The sequence below is a fragment of the Sceloporus occidentalis genome, unplaced genomic scaffold, assembly GCF_023333645.1.
Source record: "Sceloporus occidentalis isolate IW3139 unplaced genomic scaffold, rSceOcc1.0.p SCAF_4, whole genome shotgun sequence".
Taxonomy (NCBI): domain Eukaryota; kingdom Metazoa; phylum Chordata; class Lepidosauria; order Squamata; family Phrynosomatidae; genus Sceloporus; species Sceloporus occidentalis.
The window spans coordinates 50,828,370-50,849,612 of NW_028316984.1; the positions used below are offsets into that span (position 1 = coordinate 50,828,370).

The window sequence follows — 21,243 nt, forward strand, 5'->3', positions numbered from 1 at the left end:
GGCTCTCGTGTGTGAAAACGTTAATTTTGTTTTAATCTAAACTGCGCAATTTTGATGTTGAAATGACCAATTTCTCCTTATGTGATAAACTCCATAGAGACAAGCCTTGAAGAATGTAGACCTGGGGAAGCCTCCCCCCCTTATTTTCTGTCACCACAGACAAGAAGGAAAGCTTCTGAGGGCCCCCTCCCACCAAAAAGTTGCACACTTTTCTGCAAACTCATCTTGTCTTTTCTTTTTGCAAATGCCTCCCTTTTCTTTCCCCCCTCTTTGGTTGGTTTTGAACTTTCTTTCTTTTTTATTTTGCATCAGCCTTTCTCCACTGAGTAGGTGCCCTCCCCACAGTCAGCTGTTTGCAACATAGAAGCAGTGAAGGAAACAGAAGAAGTGGTCCAACTGCAACTCTGAGGAACAGTCCTATAAAACCAACAAACATGGAGAATGGGGGAGAAAAAAGTTTGCCTTGCTTCCCTCCAAAATCCCACCCCATGGGAAGGGACTCCATTTCCCAGCATGCCTTTTGCTTAACCAAGAAAAACACTACTGCATGTACTATGGGGGGAAACGAAAGTGAATCTTTCTGGGTGGAACGTTGCAGCAGCGCTGGGAACTGGGCTCTGGTGGCCATGGCAAGCGGTGCCAGGCGGAGGAGGGTGGGTACTCTTGCCTTTATCAGCGATGCCCAGGGGCTGGAAGGGGGGAAATGGGCATATTTCTGAAGGCCCCTGAGGGATACATTAATAGCTATATGATGGTGGGAGGGAGGGAGGGAGGGGAGAGAATAAAAAATATGCTAAAAGGGTGCCATGGAGAGAGGGTCCCTCCTTTCCCTGCCCATCTCTGCGCTCCTCTGCTTCCCTTCCTTTTCCTGGGGCGAACAAGGCTGCATCCGCACTGCAGAAATAATCCAGGTTTACTCCCTGCACTTTAACTGCCATGGCTCCATGCGATGGGATTCTAGGACTCAATTCAAGCCAAACCCAATTGGAGTATTCTTGGGGGCAAGAAAATGCCAAGGGGCATTGCCCTGCAGGTGTCCAAAACCCACTGCAGAAATTCAGTTTGAGTCCGCTTTGACTGACCTTGGCTCAGTGCTAGGGAATCCTGGGAATTGTAGGGTGTTGTGGCTGGGGAAGGGATTCTGGGCCCCACTCTAGGAATAAAGCAGTTTGACACCGCTTTAAGGGCCATGGCTCCTTCCTGTGGGTTTCCTGGGAGTTTGTATTTCGTTGGGACACTGACAGAGGAGGCTAGTATCTATCTCCCCCTCAAACTACAGATCCCAAGATTCTCTGGTACTGAACTGTGGGAGTTCAAGCAGTGTCGAACTGCTTTCATTTTTGCAGTGAGGATGCTTGTTGTTGTTGTGTGTCTACAAGGCGCTTAAATCTCCCCCCCCCCCACCAGTTTCTAGACATCCTTGTTGTTATTGTGCCTTCAACAAGTTCTGGCAACCTTAAGGCAAACATATCATGGGATTTTCTTGGCAGGTTTCTTCAGAGAGGTTTGCCTTTGCCTTCCCCTGAGAATGTTAGAAATTATTTTGATTTCATCTTGGATTCAGAATGTGCCCCAGAGTAAATATGTATGTACCACTATTCTCTGCCTATTTGTGGAAACAATACTTCTGGAACCGAGGTTATGAAGATCTGAGAAAGCACATTCTGCTATTGGCTGCTACCTATCTGCCACTTGTGGAAATCATTTTTACTGAAACAGAGGGACCAGAGGAAGCACACTGGACATAGTCTGGGATATATAGTTCTGCATAGCACTCTGTATTGTGCATTCCATGTTTTGTCATATTACTGCAATGTGCTTACTTACATATAGATATATGATCATTGTATATATGGTAGAGATGTGATACTGGTTTCATTCCTTTGGGACATTGGTCCAAAATACACTGCAGAAATAATTCAGTTGGAGACTGCTTTAACTGCCCTGGCATAGTGCTAGGGAATCTTGGGAATTGTAGTTTCTTGTGGCATCAGAACTCTGACAGAGAAGGCTCAATCTCACAAAATTATAGTTACCAGAATTCCCTAGCACTGAGCCAGGACAGTTAAAGTTGGCTTAAACAGGATTATTTCTGCAGTGTGCTTTTTACCATTGTTGTAATATAGTTCATTATATTGTCATTTTCTCCCTGCTGTTCTTTCTGTGTTGGTTGTGAAACTCTCCTGTTGTGTTATTTTCCAACCTCCTTACTGGACCCCCAATGGCTTAATTTAAATATTTTAACTTTAACTGTAGTTCATTGTTAGATCAGTATCCAGGGTCAGTTGCTTCTTTTTAATCCCATTATTTTATAGTGGAAGAAATGTCATTCAGAAACAAATCCTCCAATTAACATAGGTCCCACCAAAACAATTTGCTTTAAAGACCACTTTTAAAAGAACAGTTGCAGTATTATTTAAGCTGGTGGCCAACACCTGAACTGCATTTTGCTCCTTAATTTTCTGATGTTAAGTCTTATATTGGTGTGTAGTCCTACATATTCATTCAAAAAACCTGGTTTAAACAGAAAGGCAAAAAACAATGGGTTTTCCTGCAGACAATGGATTACCAATTAAATAGACACAAATCTGCCTTGCATATCCTCCACATAACACATCTTCAGGGTGTGCCATTCAACACAGTACAACACACAAACTAACTCCACCATTAACATGCAAACCACTTCCTCTCAAACAAGGCTTCTGCAGGTATGTATACTCCACACACTTCCATGCCACCAGTCTTTCAAAATGCCATCTACAGCTGCAGGTGAAAACATCAGGAATGAATTCTTCCAGATCACAGCCACACAGCCCGAAAAACCCACAGAAAACTATAGATGAAAAACAGTTTAAACAGTTGTTTTTTTAAAAAAATTGTTTTGGCATATCCTACCTAGTGCGGTGTAGTGGTTTGAGCATTAGACTATAACTGTGGAGATCAGGGTTTGATTCTCTGAGCATAAAAACCCACTGGGTTGCCAGGGATAAGTCACACTCTCAGCCTCAGAGGATGGCAATGGCAATCCCCCCCCCCAAAAAAAAAAACATGCCAAGAAAACCCTATGATAAGTTCACCTTAGGGTAGTCATAAGTAAAAAATGACTTGGAGGCACACAACAACACAAGCTCAAACCATATTCAGGAGACCTTATGTATGTGTGCATTATTATTATTATTATTATTATTATTATTATTATTATTTCTTACCTGCCTCTCCCCACCAGCTAGCCACACCTACCTCAGTTAACCCTGGCATCTGTCCATCCACCTTGAGCATCGATGGAAAGGTATGGATTGAATGGCATAGTCACTCATGCAGCTGTACAAGCAAAGTTTTCCATGCAACCTAGAGCCCTGTGTGGGCCGCTAAGATTTCCATATTAGGTAGATGCTTCTGCATGTATCTCTGTAGATGAAAAGGCTCCCTCTTTGCAATTGTTTTCACTGGATGCACAGGTGCCAGATGGTGGAAAAATCCTTTTTAGATGGTTTCTGTTTCTAGAATTTCACGGCCAGCCTGGCTGTAGTCCAACAAGTAACCTTTCCTAGCTCTCAGTGTGAGTAACACAAACTTGGGGACAGGTGTAACAATCATGGCTCCATCTGCAATTCATGGTGGAATGAATTGCCTGAATAAGACTTGAGATGTGACAGGGCTCGAGTAAGAGTTGTAGGCCATCAGAGATTTGTTTCTGAATATGATCTGTTTGCTTTAGACAACTTTTATATGGTCATTTCTTCAATTCGGTGGGAATTCTTCTTTCTTTGTTTTGCTGTTTCATTTTTAATTTTCTCTATGCTCTGTGTGACATAAGGAGAACTCGAAGACAAGAATAGAACCCTTATTAATATTTTATTTTCTGTCTTTCTGCTACTGGACCACCACAGTCAACATTACTCTTTTCCCCAGTGAGGCTTTGAGGCTATGGCAATCTAATCCAAATGCAATAAAAACGAGTCAGTCCATACTGCACCACTTTAAGCACAGTGGAAATAATATCCTAAAGGCAATGATCATTGCATAAGTGAACACTTCTAGTGCTTCAGGCATGAAAGCATGTCAAAAATAGGCCTTGTGTCACCTTAGATTAACAATTTGTGGATGAGGTGGCTGAGCTGTCTCCTTGAGACTGTTTCTTCATCCTCTTAGATAGCGATTGTTGGCATAGTTCTGATTCCTCATCAGCTTTTTTTAAAATAAAAAAAAAGATTCCCAGAGCAATCCCTGAGGTCTTTAACATTACTGCACTGGTCCGTCTCTTTTCTGAAGCCAGAATCCCAGGAATGGACAATAGGTACCTTGTATAGAGATGTGGGGCAAAACTGACATAGGCTGCAAGATGTCAGCAGTTATAGATTATTTTTTCCCACAAAGGCTCCTGTCCTGTCACACAAAATTATGCACAGAATGCCTTACGTGATCCCTAGTGGCCTACATCACTCCTGATGGGGAGTTTACCACTATGTTTTATGCCAGTCAACAAAGTTAGTTATTCCACCACTGTCAGAAGCATCCTTGGTGGTGGTGACCTAGTTAGCCCTCCATATCGGTGGGTAGCTGCCTGTGGTTTGGGAAGTCTGCAGCAAGCCTTATCCTATATAAGTCAATGGCGATGCATGCATGCAGCCATGATTACATGGATGCATGCATGTAACCATCCATAGATTTAAATGGGCTTGCAATTCCACAATATTTCATTGTGATTAGTGTTAGACTACGCAAAAGAGACAGATCCTCACCCAGCTGTGGAGCTTATTGGTGAGCCAGGCCTCATGGGCCAGTCACTGTCTCTCAATTTAGTCTACTTCTCAGGGTTGTAATGTGAAGGTAAAATCAAGGGTCTATCCATCCTACACAGTTATAGCATATGATACAAAGGGGAAAAAAGAGGATTCCAACAATTATCGTCCAGTTAGTCTGACATCAATACTAGGAAAGATTCTAGAACAAATAATTAAACAGAGAGTCTGTGAACATCTAGAAGGCAATGCCATAATTACAAAAAGTCAACATGGGTTTCAGAAAAACAAGTCATGCCAGACAAATCTTATCTCATTCTTTGGTAAAATTACCAGCTTGGTAGATGAAGGGAGTGCTGTGGATATAGTATATCTTGATTTCATTAAGGCCTTTGACATGGTTTCCCATGACAAGCATGCAAACAAGCTTGTAAAATGTGGGCTCGACAAGGTAACTGTCACATGGATTTGTAATTGGTTGGCTGAATCCAAAGGGTGCTGTTCAGTAATGGCTCCTTTTCATCCTGGAGAGAAGTGACCAGTGGGATCCCACAGAGGTCTGTCTTAGGATGGGTGACACCTGGCTGAATGAGACTACAGTGCACCTGCATCATGCCGGACGCATTTTACATGGCTTCCAGCTTACGCGGAAGCCGCTTGGGGAGGAAAACGATGGTGTGTGTGGCAGTGGTGCACGGGCACCGCTCCGCTACATGCACGCATCCCATTATTTCCTATGGGACTCAAGCATAGCTGGATTTTCCCTTATGTGGGGGGATCTGGAATGGATCCCCCATGTAAGGAGAGGGCCCACTGTACATGTGAAAGGGATCTAGGAGTCCAAGTAGACCAAAAGTTGAACATGAGAAAACAGTGTGATGCGGCAGCTAAAAAGGCCAGTGCAGTTTTAGGCTGCATCAATAAAAGTATAGTGTCTAGATCAAGGGAAGTAATAGTGCCACTCTATTCTGCTCTGGTCAGGCCCCACCTGAAATACTGTGCCCAGTTCTGGGGCCCACAATTCAAAAAGGACATTGAGAAACTGGAACGTGTCCAAAGGAGGGCAACTAAAATGGTGAAGGGTCTGGAAACCATGCCCTATGAGGAATGACTTAGGGAGCCGGGTATGTTTAGCCTGGAGATGATATGATAGCCCTGTTTAAATATTTGAAGGGATGTCATATTGAGGAGGGAGCAAGCTTGTTTTCTGCTGCTCCAGAGAACAGGACCTGGAACAATGGAGGCAAGCTACAGAAAAAGAGATTCCACCTCAACATTCGGAGGAATTAGTTTTTTGTGGGTTTTTCGGGCTATGTGGTCATGTTCTAGCAGAGTTTCTGATGTTTCGCCAGCATCTGTGGCTGGCATCAAGATCTTGATGCCAGCCACAGATGCTGGCGAAACATCAGAAAGAAACTCTGCTAGAACATGGCCACAGAGTCAGAAAAACCCACAAAAAAACTATGGATGCCGTCCATGAAAGCCGTCGACTTTACTTAGGAGGAATTTCCTGACAGTAAGGGCTGTTCGACAGTGGAACACACTTTCTCGGAGTGTAGTGGAGTCTCCTTCCTTGGAGGTCTTTAAGCAGAGGCTGGATGGCCATCTGTTGGGGATGCTTTGATTGAGATTTCCTGCATTGCAGGGGCTTGGACTGGATGGCCAACTCTATGATTGTATGATTTCCCTTTAACTGTTGTGGCTCCATTGTATGGAATCCTGGGATTGGGTGTTTCAGAAGGGCCCTTTACAATTCTCAGCCAGAGAGCTCTGGTGCTTATGACCAAAGAATTTCATAGGATGTTGCCTATGGAATATAGCTAGGCTTGCCATATCCTGCCTGGGGGCGGGACTTTCCTGGTTTGGGGCGGGGCCAAATGGTCCTGCCCCGGTTTGGCCCCTCCCCCGGGACCTCCCCCCCCAGCAAGGCCCTGGAGGCAGCTCCACCCCTCCCTCCCCATGGCTGTGTGCCACCCTCCCCACCACCTCCCTGCCTGCCTTAAGCCTAGAGAGCAGGTCTTCAAGACATCTGCCACTCAGAGCTATTGCCAGCCCACTTGGTATATATACCCTGCAAAAGGCATTACTTTCAGGTTACAGTGAGCAAAGAAAAAAAGGCCATCAATCGTTCCTGTTTCCCTGGGAGTCTAAATGCCTCATCTTTTAAATGTATACCACTCAGTATTGTTGTAATTCTTTATCACAGGGTCGTTTTTGAGGCCCTAAACACCTTTCCTTGTAATATGCAAATTTCTCCCAAAGCTGACCAATGGGAAAGAAGCAATCAGCCCCCCTCCCCTTGGGTTGGTTTTCAATGGCTTGGAAGGAAGAGATTTTGCCTTGCAAGTTGCTGGTAAATAATAGAAGGCTTTGGGGTAGCAAAGGCTGCAGAAATAGTTTGACCCCCCCCCCCCTTAAACATCCATGGCTCAGTGCTATGGGATTCTGGGAATTGTAGTTTCTTGTGGCACCAGAGCTCTTTTGACAAAAGGAGACTGAATGGAGGTGTTGCCTGGCTGGGGGCAGAGCCTCTTGCCAGCAGTGAGAAGGCTGCGATGATGAGGAAAAGCAGGGGCTCCTCTGGTGGTCCTGGCCACTTCCCTTGGCTCCCTCCCTCCTCCTCCTCCTCCTCTCAGAGCTCATTCACACTCCCTGGCTTTTCTCTCTTCCCCCCCCCCTCTGCACTTTGAGACCCCTTTAACTGCCAAAGCTCAATGCTCTGGAATTCTGGGGTCTGTGAGGCATTTGGCCTTCTCTGTCAGAGAGCTCTGGTGCCACAATAAACTACAATTCCCAGGATTCCATAGCACTGAGCCCTGGCAGTCCAAGCAGTGTGTTTTGGACACAGAGATCCTCCAAATGAATCCAGTCCCTAGCTTTTATATCTCTCACACACACTGCAGGAATAATAACCCACTTTGAGACTGCTTTAACTCAGTGCTAGGGAATCCTGGGAATGCGAGTGTTTGGGAGACATTGAGACTTCTCTGTCAGTGATGGCTCTGAGGCCACAATAGACTACAATTCCCAGGATTCCCCAGCACTGAGCAGTCTCAAACTGGGCCATTTCCTCAGTGTGGATGCACCTGGGGAGGAATTCTGGGCACTGCAGTTCAACTACGTTTGGAGGGTTATGGGACTCCCTGTCAGAGATAGCTCTGGGGCCACAATGTACTACAATTCCCAGCATTCCCCAGCACTAACCCAGGACAGTTAAGTCACTCTCAAACTGGATTATTTCCTCAGTGTGGATGCAGCTTTGGTGAGGAACTCTGGGCATTTCAGTCCAGCATTGTTTTATTTCTGCAGTGTGTTTTGGACCAGAGACAAGGTGACCAGGCATCCTCCTCCTTTTCCAGGACATGTCCTCTTCTGTCAAATTTCAAAAGGTCCTCCATTTGGATCATGGCTAAGAAGCATGGATTTATAATTACATGGGTGTTTTTAGCTTTTATTTTTGGCCATGTCCTACATTTTTTTTGCTTGGGTGCCCTACATTTTGGGGTGAGGGCATTGGTCACCTTGGTCAGAGAGCTTTCCAAGGGGTTAACTGCCATTCTGCTGTGGTGCTGGAACAAACCACCATTCCCAGAATTCCATAGCATTCAGCCAAGACAGTTAATGTGGTCTCAAACCAGATTATTTCTCCATTGTAGATGCAGCCCAAGCCTTTTGCCTCTCTTATGCCTGAGATTTCAAAGCCCAGCCTTGGCACCACAACAAACTACAAATCCCAGGATTCCATAGGATGGAGTGATGAGAGTGAAAGCAGTGTGGCAGCAGCCTAAGTGTGCTTAATGCAGTTCTTAACATGGTGCACTTCTTGCCTACAGAGTCTCACAAGACTTTTTTGTTTAACAACTTGTACCCATTAACTCCATTTCATGTCTCCTTTATTTAGTGGGGAGGAATACAGACAAAACAAGTCAAAATGAAGAAAAACCAAAGTCCCTTGACCAAAGGGTTTGGTTGTGGAATAAGCCTCTGAAATATGCAAGAGGCAATGTTAAAATAAAGCCATGTTCAATGCTCAAATGTGCTGTTTGGAATGGGGAGAGGGGGGTGGCCAGAAAGGGAAGTACATTTCCGTGATCTGTCTACGAATAATGTCAAAATGTCCTCCATTTTGATCATGCCTAAGAAACATGGATTTATATTAACATTTCTAAAAAAGCCTCAATTTTTTTTTGCGTGTCCTCCATTTTTTAAAAATGTGTCCTACATTTGAAAATGTTGTCCTGCATTTGTCCTACATTTGTCCCGGTTTGGAGGTCCTCACTTATGGCAACCCTAAATATAGCACTACTATTGTATAGTACAAATGGGCTTGGGAGAAGAGAACCATGTATGCCATCCTGGGCTTCTCAGAATAGAGGCAGAATATAAATTTACAAATTAAATAAAAAGAAAAGAAAACATGATGACTTTGCTGGATTTTGCATTGTCTTAATATTCTGTACATCCAGTCTGTGTCTGCATGTACAGGTTGAGTCACCCTTATATGAAATGCTTGGGACCAGAAGTGTCTTGGATTTTGGATTTTTTCAGATTTTGGAATATTTGCATATACATAATGAGGTATTTTGAAGATGGGATCTAAGTCTAAATACAAAATTCATTTATGTTTTGTGTGCACCTTATGCACATAGCCTGAAAGTAATTTTATACACAACATTTTAAATAATTTTGTGCATGAAATAAAGTTTGTGTACACTGGACCATCAGAAAGCAAAAGTTTCACTATCTCAGCCACCATGTGGACAATTTTGGATTTTGGAGTATTTTAGATTTTGGTATTCCAGATCAGGGCGACTCAGCCTGTATATACTTATGGCAGCATATTGGCTGCTGAATCTTATGCTGCCTTTTCTAACATAAACACGACACAGTGTCACTCTGCAGTACTTGTATGTTCAAAACGTCACCTTTCATTGATGGGTAGAACCAGTGAATGACCACAGTTGCACTCTAATCGCACTATTATTCATGTATGTGCTCAATAACTGTGCTGAATTAGCGAGATCTCGTGAATCAGGTGGTCTTTGCAGGCATGGCTTCAGTCTCTATTCCTGCTGCCACCTGAGCAGCAATGAAGTATTCAACCTAAGAGCTTATCACATAGTCCCTAGAACGGGCCTATCGCATCACAAAAGTGGGTGTGATGGGGCTGAGAGGTGGCATAGAATGCTGTTTACCACACAGGAGAACGCCACTGTCGCCGGGCGTTCCCATCGCATTCTGGATGCATCCTAAGGGGGCGATTTTTTAGAACTGTTCAAAAGTGTTCTCAAAAATCACCCCCTCTGGGACAGATGTGGAACATGATGGGAATGTCCGGCGGAGGTGGTGGTGTTTTCCTGTGTGATAAACAGTGTTCTATGCTGCCTCCCGTCCCCATCATTCCCCCTTTTGTAACATGACAGGCCCATTCTAGGGTCTGTGTGATAAGCTTACCAGTATTTTAAACTGGGCATACCAGCAACCAGATGTAATATATTTTTACGTTATTTTCCTTACGTTTCTGCTTCACGTATTTTACTTTCCAAATGTCTTAATAGAATACAATGTTTTCTCAGTTGGTCCCATATCAGACAGTTGTTACTTTCACTGGTGAAGTAGGAATCATAGAATCATAGAATTGGAAGAGACCGCATGGGCCATCCAGTCCAACAGTCCCTGCTCTTCCAGAAAGTATGCAAAGTTTTTGTGAAAAGTCTGCATGTGATCTTTGTGGAGGCTGGATGGAGTGTGTGTCCTGAAGGTAGAATGTCCCTTAAGGGTAGGAAGCTGATAGAGGCACTAAACAGCCATATTGAACTATTGCTTTCAGCATCCTTTGTGTTTCTTCACAGACTACTGCACAAGCTGCTAAGCCAGAAAGAACAATTGTGGTCTATGGTGTTCCAGATGGCATTCTAGACAATGACATAATGGTGGACATACTAATGATTCATTTTCAAAAGGCAAAGAATAAAGGTGGAGACGTGGAGGCCGTTGTCTATCCTACATCATCCCAAGGAGTGGCATACATAACATTTGAAGATGAAAGAGGTAATATCAAAGGAAGGAAGCTGAATTTTGGACCGTTAATCATAAAATAGAAATTTTCTTCTTTTAACACCTTCGTATTGGTAATATTGGTGTTACAGCTTCTGATTGGAAGTCTTTTACAGTGTGTAGGGGTTTTTTTAAAACTCATTCATCAGATATCTAAATGTAAGCAGGCTTTAAAGGAGAGTGTGTGGGTGTTTTAAAATACTTGCACAAGGATAAAACATATAGTGCAGGCTAGCAGATGAGAATTTTGCAGTCAAGCCTTGAGGGAGTAAAATGGTTGCCAATTAACCTTGTAGAAAGGCAACCTCCTGTCTATCTCTTCTTCACAATTTTATGCACTGCATAAACTATCAGGAGACAATACTGAACGTTGGGAGGAATCGCTAAGGAAAACTTTCAGAAGGGAAAAAGAAGGTGGGGAGATAACAATCCATTGCTGATTTCGATCCCCCTCCCCAAAAAAAGATAATCTGAATTTCTTCTCAGTTGCAGAGAATGTTCTGAAAAATGAACACCAACTGGAGGACAGGAGGCTGCATAAGGGTTATCTCTTGAAAGTGTCACTGTATGGAGAAAGTGTAAGTAAAAACAGTGGAGTGTTTTGTTTTTGAATCAGCTTGCTCTGCCCTAAAAGTGGTTTTTGACCATTTCAGTGACATTTCTGACCAAGCAGCAGAAAATGGGAAGGTCACTTGGAGAACAGTGTCTGGAATTTCCCAGCCAGCATGGCCACTGGCTAGGGGATTCTGCAAGTTGTAGTAAAATAAAATAAACATAAATAAATCAACACTTCAAAGTTATGCAAAGTAGCACTCATCATGAGGATAGAAATTATTTACTCTTGTGTTACAATCTGGTGGAGGTTTGCATGTTACACAACTGATGTCCAAGAGAAAGGGATAGTCTTTCTTATCGTACAGGCTGAGTCTCCCTTATCTGGTATTCCAAAATCTAAAATTGTACACATGAGTGGCTGAGATAGTGACACCTTTATTTTCTGATGATTCAGCGTACATAAACTTTGTTTCATGCACAAAATTATTTAAAATATTGTGTATAAAATTACCTTCAGGCTATATATGTGTGTGTATATACACATACAGTTGGCCCTCCGTTTTTGTGGGGGATCCATTCCGCCCCCCCCCTCCAAAACAGAAGCTCATGCATATTCAAGCCTTGGCTTGAATATGGGATGCGCCCCCATGCATGTGGCTCGGGTGCATGTGCCATTGAAAATAGTGCACCTTGCCTCTCTGCAGATATTCGAGGTTGTGAATCTCAGATCTGCGAGTTAGGAGCGGTGACTGTATATGAAATGAAATTAGCTTTTAGACTTGGGTCCCATCTCCGAGATATCTCATTATATATATGCAAACATTCCTAAATCCAAAACACTTCTGGTCCCTACTATTTTAGAGAAGGAAGACACCACATGTGGTCAGCATGTGGGAACAAGCATAGAATACTACAGATTACATTGATTTCATGTTGTTCATACAATACCCACAATGCAAAATGCTTGTGTAAAAATTCTCTCCTCTCATTGCTGGCCACACAGCAAAAAATATATTCAGTTTTTAAGCTCCATGGTTCTTTAGCATCTAACAGATTCCAGAAGGGAAAAGTGATTGTCTGTTGCAGTTGTAACATTTGCCTTATGCAGGATTCAGATCTAAATTCTCTCCTGAGGTCTAAAAGGGGTGAAGAGTATCTGCAAGTCCTGTCCCTGGCGTCCCCACCTCTGCCAACTCCCTCCTTTGTTGAGGAGAGAGGTCTGAAGGAGGCTTTTACAGTCAGCCCTTCTTATACACTGATTTTTATACATGGATTCAAGCATACATGGTTTGAAAATGTTAAAAAATAGTATTAATTTCAAATATCAAACCTTGATTTTCCATTTTTTATAAGGGACACCATTTTGCTATGCCATTATATTTAGTGGGACTTGAGCATACAAGGATTTTGTTATCCATGGGGGATCTTGGAACCAAACCCCAGCGTATAACAAGGGTCCACTGTACTTGAGTTTGCTTGTGTAGGTGTGAGTAGATGGTTCTTGTGTAGTTTGAAACTGATCGTGATCAGATCCTTCATACCTTTCTCCTCAATGAAACAAAGTTGGAAATGAAGCCGGAAGACAGGATTACTAGGAATGAAGCTTGTTTGGGTGACCATGTCCCTCCCCACGTGTAGCCCTCATATTAGTAGGCTGTACAGAGGTATAGGTCTGTATCTGGATTTAGTCATACTTTGAACAGACCCATAGATAAATAAATAAATAAAACTGGAAATGGAACTTAAATGAACAATGACTGAATGAAATCCCATTGATTTTAACAGATCTGCTTTAAATATTGCAAAGTCTGGATCCAACCCATAAAAATGACTTGTGGTGCTTTAAAGATTTAAAGATATAGTGTGGTATAAACTTCTTTGGACTAGAGCTCACACTATCCATGCCTCTCTGATGGTCTTTAAGGTGCTAAAGGAGTTTTATATGTGTCTGTGTCCAACAAACGTTCAGCATGCCTTAAGAATTTTTTTTAAACAATGTGTGTGGCACTTTGTACTTAAGAATAAAGGAGAGGCAAATAGTTTTCTGATGGAGGTTTTATATAAATATTTCACAAAGAAAAATCCACTGAGGGGGTGGAGAGAAGGGAGTGGCAAATGTAAGAAGGGATGAAATATATTTTTGACTACAGTTGGCCCTCCATATTGGCAGACTAGCCATCTGTGAATTGGAGCATTTATAGATGGCCCTGGCCCATTATCATCAATGGCAGTGTGTGCATGCAGCCATGCTGACGTGGCTATTCACATGTTGACATCCATTGACAGTAATGGTCCTGTGTTTTTTGGTATCAGTGGGTTTGGTGGGTCCACAACTGAACCCCCACCAATATGGAGGGATGACTGTATAAGCTAACCATTTTTACCCTCCCCCCCATGATTTATTTATTTATTTGATTTATATCCCACGTTCCTCCCAAAATAGGACTAAATCAGCTTATAATAACTGTTAAAACCAAATAGCAACTAACTTTTTGTTTCTTTAGGTTTTTACCTGTGTGACATGCATTCTCAGTTTGTCCATTTTGAGAGAAAAATGCAGTTTGGAAGATCTGGTAGAAGACCTTAAGAAGAATCTGCCGAAACTGAGTTTTGGGCCTTTAGACCTGAATGGGAAGATAAGGGTGCAGGGACCATTTTTGGCCATCAATGCACTTCAAAATATGCTTTTACTAAAAATAAAACCTTCTAGTAATGAACAAAACATGAATGTAAAAGAAAAAATGCCAGAACATAGGCCAAATTGTAGTCAAACAAAGTCTAGATTATTTTTGGAGCCAAGAAATGATTTAGTCCCAAATGCAAGTAGAGAGGAACTAAGTGTTACCCTTGATACTGATATTTATCACTACATGAAAAAATTCAAAAACAAGTTCTATGAAAATACTCTAGAACAATATGGTATTATTAGTCATGAATCTTTAGGTGATGAAATTACTACCATATATCTCAGAAACAACAACACAAAGCCAGGTCCCAGCCAGTTAGAACATGCCAGAAATATAGTTGAAAGCTTGTCAGCAGAATTGCATAACTCCTTGCGCAAAACAACATTGCTACTGAAACGGTCCACCAAAACAGAGAAACAAAAATGTGAGCAGGCATGCAAGGTTGTCAATACCCAGTACCCAAATGTCCTGGTTACATGGTACTCAACTCACATAGATATTATAGGATCTTCTTCAGATATTTATAAATTTACACAGGAGGTGAAGAAAATGACAGGGGATTTCCAAAAAGAACCTTGGAGATAGTCTGCAGCTAGTTTGTTAGAGGCCTGGCCTAGATGTTATGCCTGGTACAGGGCTACCTGTGTATTTTTGTGTATTTTTTCATCCTTGTTCCGCACGTTGGTTGACAGAAACACAAAAATGGGGTAGCTATGACTGAAAAGGTAAGAAAGAACTTGATCTGAGAGACATTTTTTGTGGAAGTATCCTAATAGTTACACTTAACGTTATCTTGAATAGAGTATGAGTTACAGGCTTTAGCACAGAAATATTAAGAAATTGTTAGGAGTAGTGATGAAAGTGGTACAGTTTATCACAGAATAAAAATCTTTTAAAAATCATGTAATGTCCTTTTGTAATTCTACATTAGTATATCAGCATTCTTTAACAAACTGAATTACTTATGAAGTAATCTTGTTTGGTTAAAAGGAACATATTTTCAACATATTCTTGAGCAGCTGTGTGCTTTTTAGGCTGACAGCTTTCATGATCCTGCCATACACAAGATAGTGTGGACAGCTAGAGACTTCTTCTTCTTTTTTTTTTTACAAAATACTAATTCAAATGAAAACTAATTACTGTACAAGGATGCATGGAGAGATAGATAAACAGTGTCTTTATATAATCTCTGTATATGTCAGTGCTGTACAGTGGATTCAAAATGTCTTGTTTTCTTGTATTGTTTTTTCTGTATGAAAATAAAACTGGAAATGTGTCACTGGGCCCAGAAGACAGGCCAAAATAAAGCTGCTTTGGGCCAGTTTGGTAGTATGCTGTTTAAATGACGCATGTGTCCTAAGAGGCTGGAAGCTGCGCCAAAGCCACGCTCCAGTCCTAAGCAGCTTTGGCGCAGCTTCTGGCCTTTTAAGATGTGTGTGTCATTTAAACAGCATACCACCAGTGACCTGAAACAGTTTTATTTTGGCCGTTTAAAGTGTCTTGCTTTCTGAGACAGTAAAAAACACAACAAAAAACAGATAGTATATATTATGTTATCTAGTCTTGAAAAATTGTTACTAGTTATAAACAGCACGTCCAAAGAAATCAAACTATTGTACTGTATGTTGCTTGTAATACTGTCATACCAAATTTCAGTTTGGCTCATAGCACCTTCTCTGTTGTTCACTCTGAATATGATAACCACTGTACACAATACAGTATTGATTTTGTTGGATTTTACTGTGTGAGCAGCTTTGTTTTTGTGTGCTTTCAAGTCGTTGCTGACTTACAGTGACCCTAAGGTGAACCTATCACTGGGCTTTTGTGGCAAGGTTTGTTCAGAGGGTGTTTACCACTGCTTTCCTCTGAGACTGAGAGATTGTGACTTGCCCAAGGTCACCCAGTGGGTTTCCATGGCTGAGCGAGATTTGAACCCTGGTCTCCAGAGTTGCAGTCCAGTGCCCAAACGATTGCAGCATGCTGGCTCTCAAACAGCTTTGGTATGTGTATGGTTCTTTAAAAAGTGATTTAACACAAAACAAATGAATCTTAGAGCATAGAATAACTGGCAAAGCATAGCTGGCAAAGAGGTACAGAATCATAAAACTGGAAGGGACAGCAAGGGCCATCTAGTTCAGATCTCCAGCATGCAGGCATCTCAGGATGTTCCAAATCTCTGTTTAAAAGCCTATGAAAAGTTTCAAGTGTAATTAACAAATAAAGCACAAGAGGGAACCACACACCATGAAGCTGAATTTCCTGCTTGCAAAAACCAGATCCTTAAACATCTCATTAGCTGAATCTCTATGCATGAGAAAGATAAATTTCTTACTCAGAATCAGCATTCTTTAGAATGTTAAAGTAAAAAAAAGCAGCACATTTGCTTGGGAATGCCTGGTTTAGACTGTTGAGCGGAAAAAGGATTTCTGCACTGTCAACAACATTAAATCTTAAGCACATTTGCTTGCAAACTGGTGCCCTCCAAAGGTTTTAGACTGTTAAATTCCATCAGCCTTGGACAGCATTGTCAGGGGTGATGAGAGATGTGTTTCACAACATCTGGAGGGTAGGAAGGCTGGCTTTAGAAACATTAGTGTCATTTCTTGTTTGAGGTTTTGAGGAGCACTTTGTGCAAAGTCCACACTTGTGAAGTCATACTTGCAAAGGGGCCATGCTCCTACCCCCAACCTAGAGTCTAGATGGTGGAAAACTCAGGATGATATGACCAAATAGAGCCAAGAAACTGTTTGGTGTCCTATTCTGTGGCAAGAAAATTTTACTTCCCTGCTATGATCTACTGACCAGACAGGCAGATTCAAATGATGAGGAACCTTTTTGCTGTGGATGAAGGACACCATGTGGGGGAACCCTTGGCTGCTGTGGCTAATTTACATTATGTTTTGCAGAAAAAAATCACTCATTCATTCCAGCTTAGATACCACAGTGCTGATAGAGGCAGAAAGAGAATGAACCAGGGCACTATCTATGCTGGTTGTGGTTGTTGCGTTACAGCTTGCACAGCCTCAAGATGTGGACATGCATAGAATCATAGAATCATAGAATGGTAGAGTTGGAAGAGACCACTAGGGCCATCCAGTCCAACCCCCTGCCATGCAGGAAATCCAATTCAAAGCATCCCTGACAGATGGCCATCCAGCCTCTGTTTAAAGACCTCCAAGGAAGGAGACTCTATCACCCTCCGAGGGAGTGCATTCCACTGTCGAACAGCCCTTACTGTCAGGAAGTTCCTCCTAATGTTCAGGTGGAATCTCTTTTCCTGTAGCTTGCATCCATTGTTCCGGGTCCTGTTCTCTGAAGCAGCAGAAAACAAGCTTGCTCCCTCTTCAATATGACATCCTTTCAAATATTTAAACAGGGCTATCATATCACCTCTTAACCTTCTTTTCTCCAGGCTAAACATCCCCAGCTCCCTAAGTCGTTCCTCATAGGGCATGGTTTCCAGACCCTTCACCATTTTTGTCGCCCTCCTTTGGACACGCTCCAGTTTCTCAATGTCCTTTCTGAATTGTGGTGCCCAGAACTGGACACAATATTCTAGGTGGGGCCTGACCAGAGCAGAATACAGTGGCACTATTACTTCTCTTGATCTAGACACTATACTTCTATTGATGCAGCCTAAAATAGCATTGGCCTTTTTAGCTGCCGCATCACACTGTTCACTCATGTTCAACTTGTGGTCTACTTGGACTCCTAGATCCCTTTCACACGTAGTTTCATTCAGCCAGGTGTCACCCATCCTATATCTGTGCATTTTATTTTTCCGCCCTAAGTGCAATACCTTACATTTCTCTGTGTTGAATTTCATTTTGTTAGCTTTGGCCCAGCTTTCTAGTCTATTCAGGTCATTTTGAATCTTGATCCTGTCCTCTGGGGTATTAGCTATTCCCCCTAATTTGGTGTCATGAAGGATAAAGACCCCTCATATCCTCTGGATCCATCTCACCTTTGGCAGTTACTGTGTATTTTCTGAGGGAGAGTGTAATGGAGTGGTCAGACCGATGTTTAAAACCACATTTACCTATGCAAACATCTATCTGCAAGTTTAAACCCTTTAAAAATGTTTAAATATTTAATTTAATCAGTTATTTAATATTAAACATTTCATGGTTCAAATATTTAAACAGTTTAAATAGTTGAAAATATTTGGGAAATGGTTGAAAGCCACATTTTTCAAGTGTTGAGAAATCATGGGAAGAATCTTACACTGACAAGAATCTTTGCAGTTTTGGGACTTCTTCTCCACCAAATTTGCATCTGGTTGTTTTACACAGAAAACAGCATTTTCTGTGCAGGTAAGAGCATTTTATGCATAGAAAATAACTCAGAAATATTAATTCATGTACAGAAAATACTGTAATTGAGGATTTAATCTGCGTAAAATTCACAGGTGGTTGATTTGCATACAAACAGCATTTTTTGTGCAGGAAGGCATTTTATGCATAGAAAATAATATTTCCATGCAGCGATACTAATTCGTGTGCAAAAAATGCTGTAATTGGGGATTTATTCTGGATACAGTTAATATTTGTGCATAGAAGTATTATTTTCCATGCAGAAAATGCTGTTTTCTGCTGAAAGCAACCACATGCTAATTTTGTGAGGGCTGAGTCCCAAATTGCAAATAGCTTTTAAAAATTGCCTGCTTTTTGCAATTTTTCTGACAATAAGAAGAAAGTTTCTGAAATTGCTCATCACTACTTTGAAAAGAAACTGAAAAATGAAGAACTACATCCCTTGTGAGCAGAAAACGTGCTTTCCCCACTAGCATGATAAATACTATTTTTGCTAATAGGAGGAGTAATGACTTCACACTGAATTGTATTAACATTTGAAAGCAGCTGAACTATTTGCTCTCCTCCTTTTTGCTAGGGTATGCACACTCCTACAGCCACTCTAAACTTAGACATTATTTACAGCAGTTATCCAGGTGGTTGCCATCTGACAAGGGGACTTAAGTAATTGCTCAGAAAGAAGGGATTGCACCCTTATGATGTGTGAGCTGACTTTCTATGCTGTGAATAAAGGAGGTGGATTCCAACCATGCTTACTCTGGGAAGCCCAGCATCCACCCACCCACCCCTTTTTTTTACTGGGGCAGCTCTATGGGAGAAAATATCTTCATACTCCACAGTGCTTCTGCTGCCATACTTATGAATAAAAAGGACTGTAAAATACAAACTGCTGAATGAGGGAGTGTCTTTGACTGATTTTGGAACATGTGGACAGGGTAAACTTGGACAAGCTAGCGAGCTTACGTGTCCAAAAAATATCTTTCATAAATCAAGGCTTTAAACAGGTCCCATCTGAATGTCTCAGAAAATAATGGTAGGAATTTACAAGGGCTCACTATTGGACTAAAATTCCCATCATCCCCAACCAGCAGGGATGGTAGGAGTACTCACCACATCTGAAGAGCACAGGTTTGGGGAAGACAGGTCTGATGCCCCACCTGCCCCCTTCTAGTAGGGGACCAGTGAGAGCAGCTGAGATATTTATCGTGGATGGAAGATCATGTCAGAAATCCAAGTAGGCCACCCTGATCTCTCTGATGGAAGAAAATTAAGACAGAAATATTTCCCAGCAGAGAAGGAGCCGAGCCTCCTTGATATTGGGTAACTCTGCCTCTTTGGCACCTGGTAGGCAGGGAGATAAAAAACAAAGGCCAGGGGCCGCCCCCCGCCTCTATGGGCGGAGTGACCCCTTGCAACCCGTCTTCTTCCTGCCTCGCTCCTGCTAGGACGCATCTTCTAAAGCTCTAAGCTTCTATTTTTTGGATTGTGGCTCCTTGGCTCTCCTGGCTCACCTGACTCCTTCCTCCCTACCTTTTTCCTACTCAAAAAAAATAAAAAAAAAAAAAAAAAAGATTTTCCTACCCTCCCTTCTCCTTTCCCTTCCTTTTTTCCCAACCCTTCTTTGAAGATGGATCTGGTCAGAGAGGACAGCCCTCAGGGAGAGCCGGCTTCCACCCTACCCAGGCCAGCCCCGGCTTTGCCGGCTGCGGGCCCTGGGTCTTCGTCCTCTGATGGATCGGTGGAAGCGCGGCAGCAGCTGACAGAGGGGACCCCCCTCCCTTTGGCTGCAGAGGCCGCGGCCTCCCAAACGACCCGGCTAGGGTCCATGCAAAAGGCCCCGCGGGGGAAAAAAAGGGGGGCTGCCCCCATTGTCCCTGACAGGAGGGCCAGGACTTCCAGCCAGGGATCCGGGGGTCGTTGGGATCCGGTCTCATCCGGATCCAGAGCAGATGAAGGCAGCGACTCCTGCTCAGGTTCTGAGTCAGAGCAGTCCTACCGCCCCCCTGCCAAGAGGGCCAGACATGCTAGAGCCACCCCTAAACCCAAACGCCCCCGCTCCACCCATTCATCCGAGGAGGAGTCCTCGGGGATTCCTCTTGATTCATCAAACTCTGAGCCCGAGGGTGAACTGTCCCTCGACAAGGGCGACAGCGCCAAGGACACTACCACGTCCTCGTGGTTGTTAAGGCCAGAAGATTATGCCCCACTCATCAAGAAGACCACTAAAACGCTGGGCATCAGCCTGCCTTCTAGTCAGCCACCCCCCCTCGAGTCAGATCTGCCCAGGGTCAGTGAGGACCTGTTTCCACTCACAGCGCCCTCGGTCCAAGAGATCCCATGTCCCTCTAACATCATGCAGATTATCAAGGACGAATGGAATAGCCCCGCAGCTAGCAGACCCTTTCACAGCGTTACCAGAAAACACTATATTCTTCAGCCGACTGTCATGGACAGGCTCAAGATCCCCGTAGTTGATGCCCCGGTGTCCGCCCTTGTCTCTTTGGCTGTCTTCAGCAGAGATGGCGAAGATACCCTCAGAAACCAGGAGGATAGAAGGGCGGAGGGCGGCCTCAAAAAGGCCCATGAGGCCATGTCTATCGCAATTAGGGCCGATACCACCGTCTCCATGGTCATGCGTGCCAATCTCCAGTGGTTGCGAGACCTACTTGATCTTCTCCCCAATGCAGATACCAGGGTTAGGCAGACGATCAATAAGATCATTAAGGAAATCAGCCTTTGCAGCAGATGGCACACTCGATGCCATACAGCAGACCGCTAGAGCACAGGCGGCGACTGTGGTGGTCAGACGCCAGCTCTGGCTAAAAAATTGGAATGTGGACACTAAGTCCAAACAAAACCTAGCCTTTACTCCCTTCCTAGGCTCTAAGC

The 21,243-nt window shown here is 43.0% G+C and overlaps 1 protein-coding gene across 1 annotated transcript; it reads left to right on the plus strand.

The window, feature by feature from the left end:
• Positions 1 to 418: 418 nt before the first annotated feature.
• Positions 419 to 15,776, plus strand: RBM43 (RNA binding motif protein 43). The gene is made up of 4 exons (XM_089523315.1): positions 419 to 653; positions 10,595 to 10,793; positions 11,286 to 11,377; positions 13,859 to 15,776. The coding sequence occupies exons 1-4, from the start codon at positions 435 to 437 to the stop codon at positions 14,624 to 14,626; spliced, it is 1,278 nt and encodes a 425-aa protein (XP_089379441.1). The 5' UTR covers positions 419 to 434; the 3' UTR covers positions 14,627 to 15,776.
• Positions 15,777 to 21,243: the final 5,467 nt, after the last annotated feature.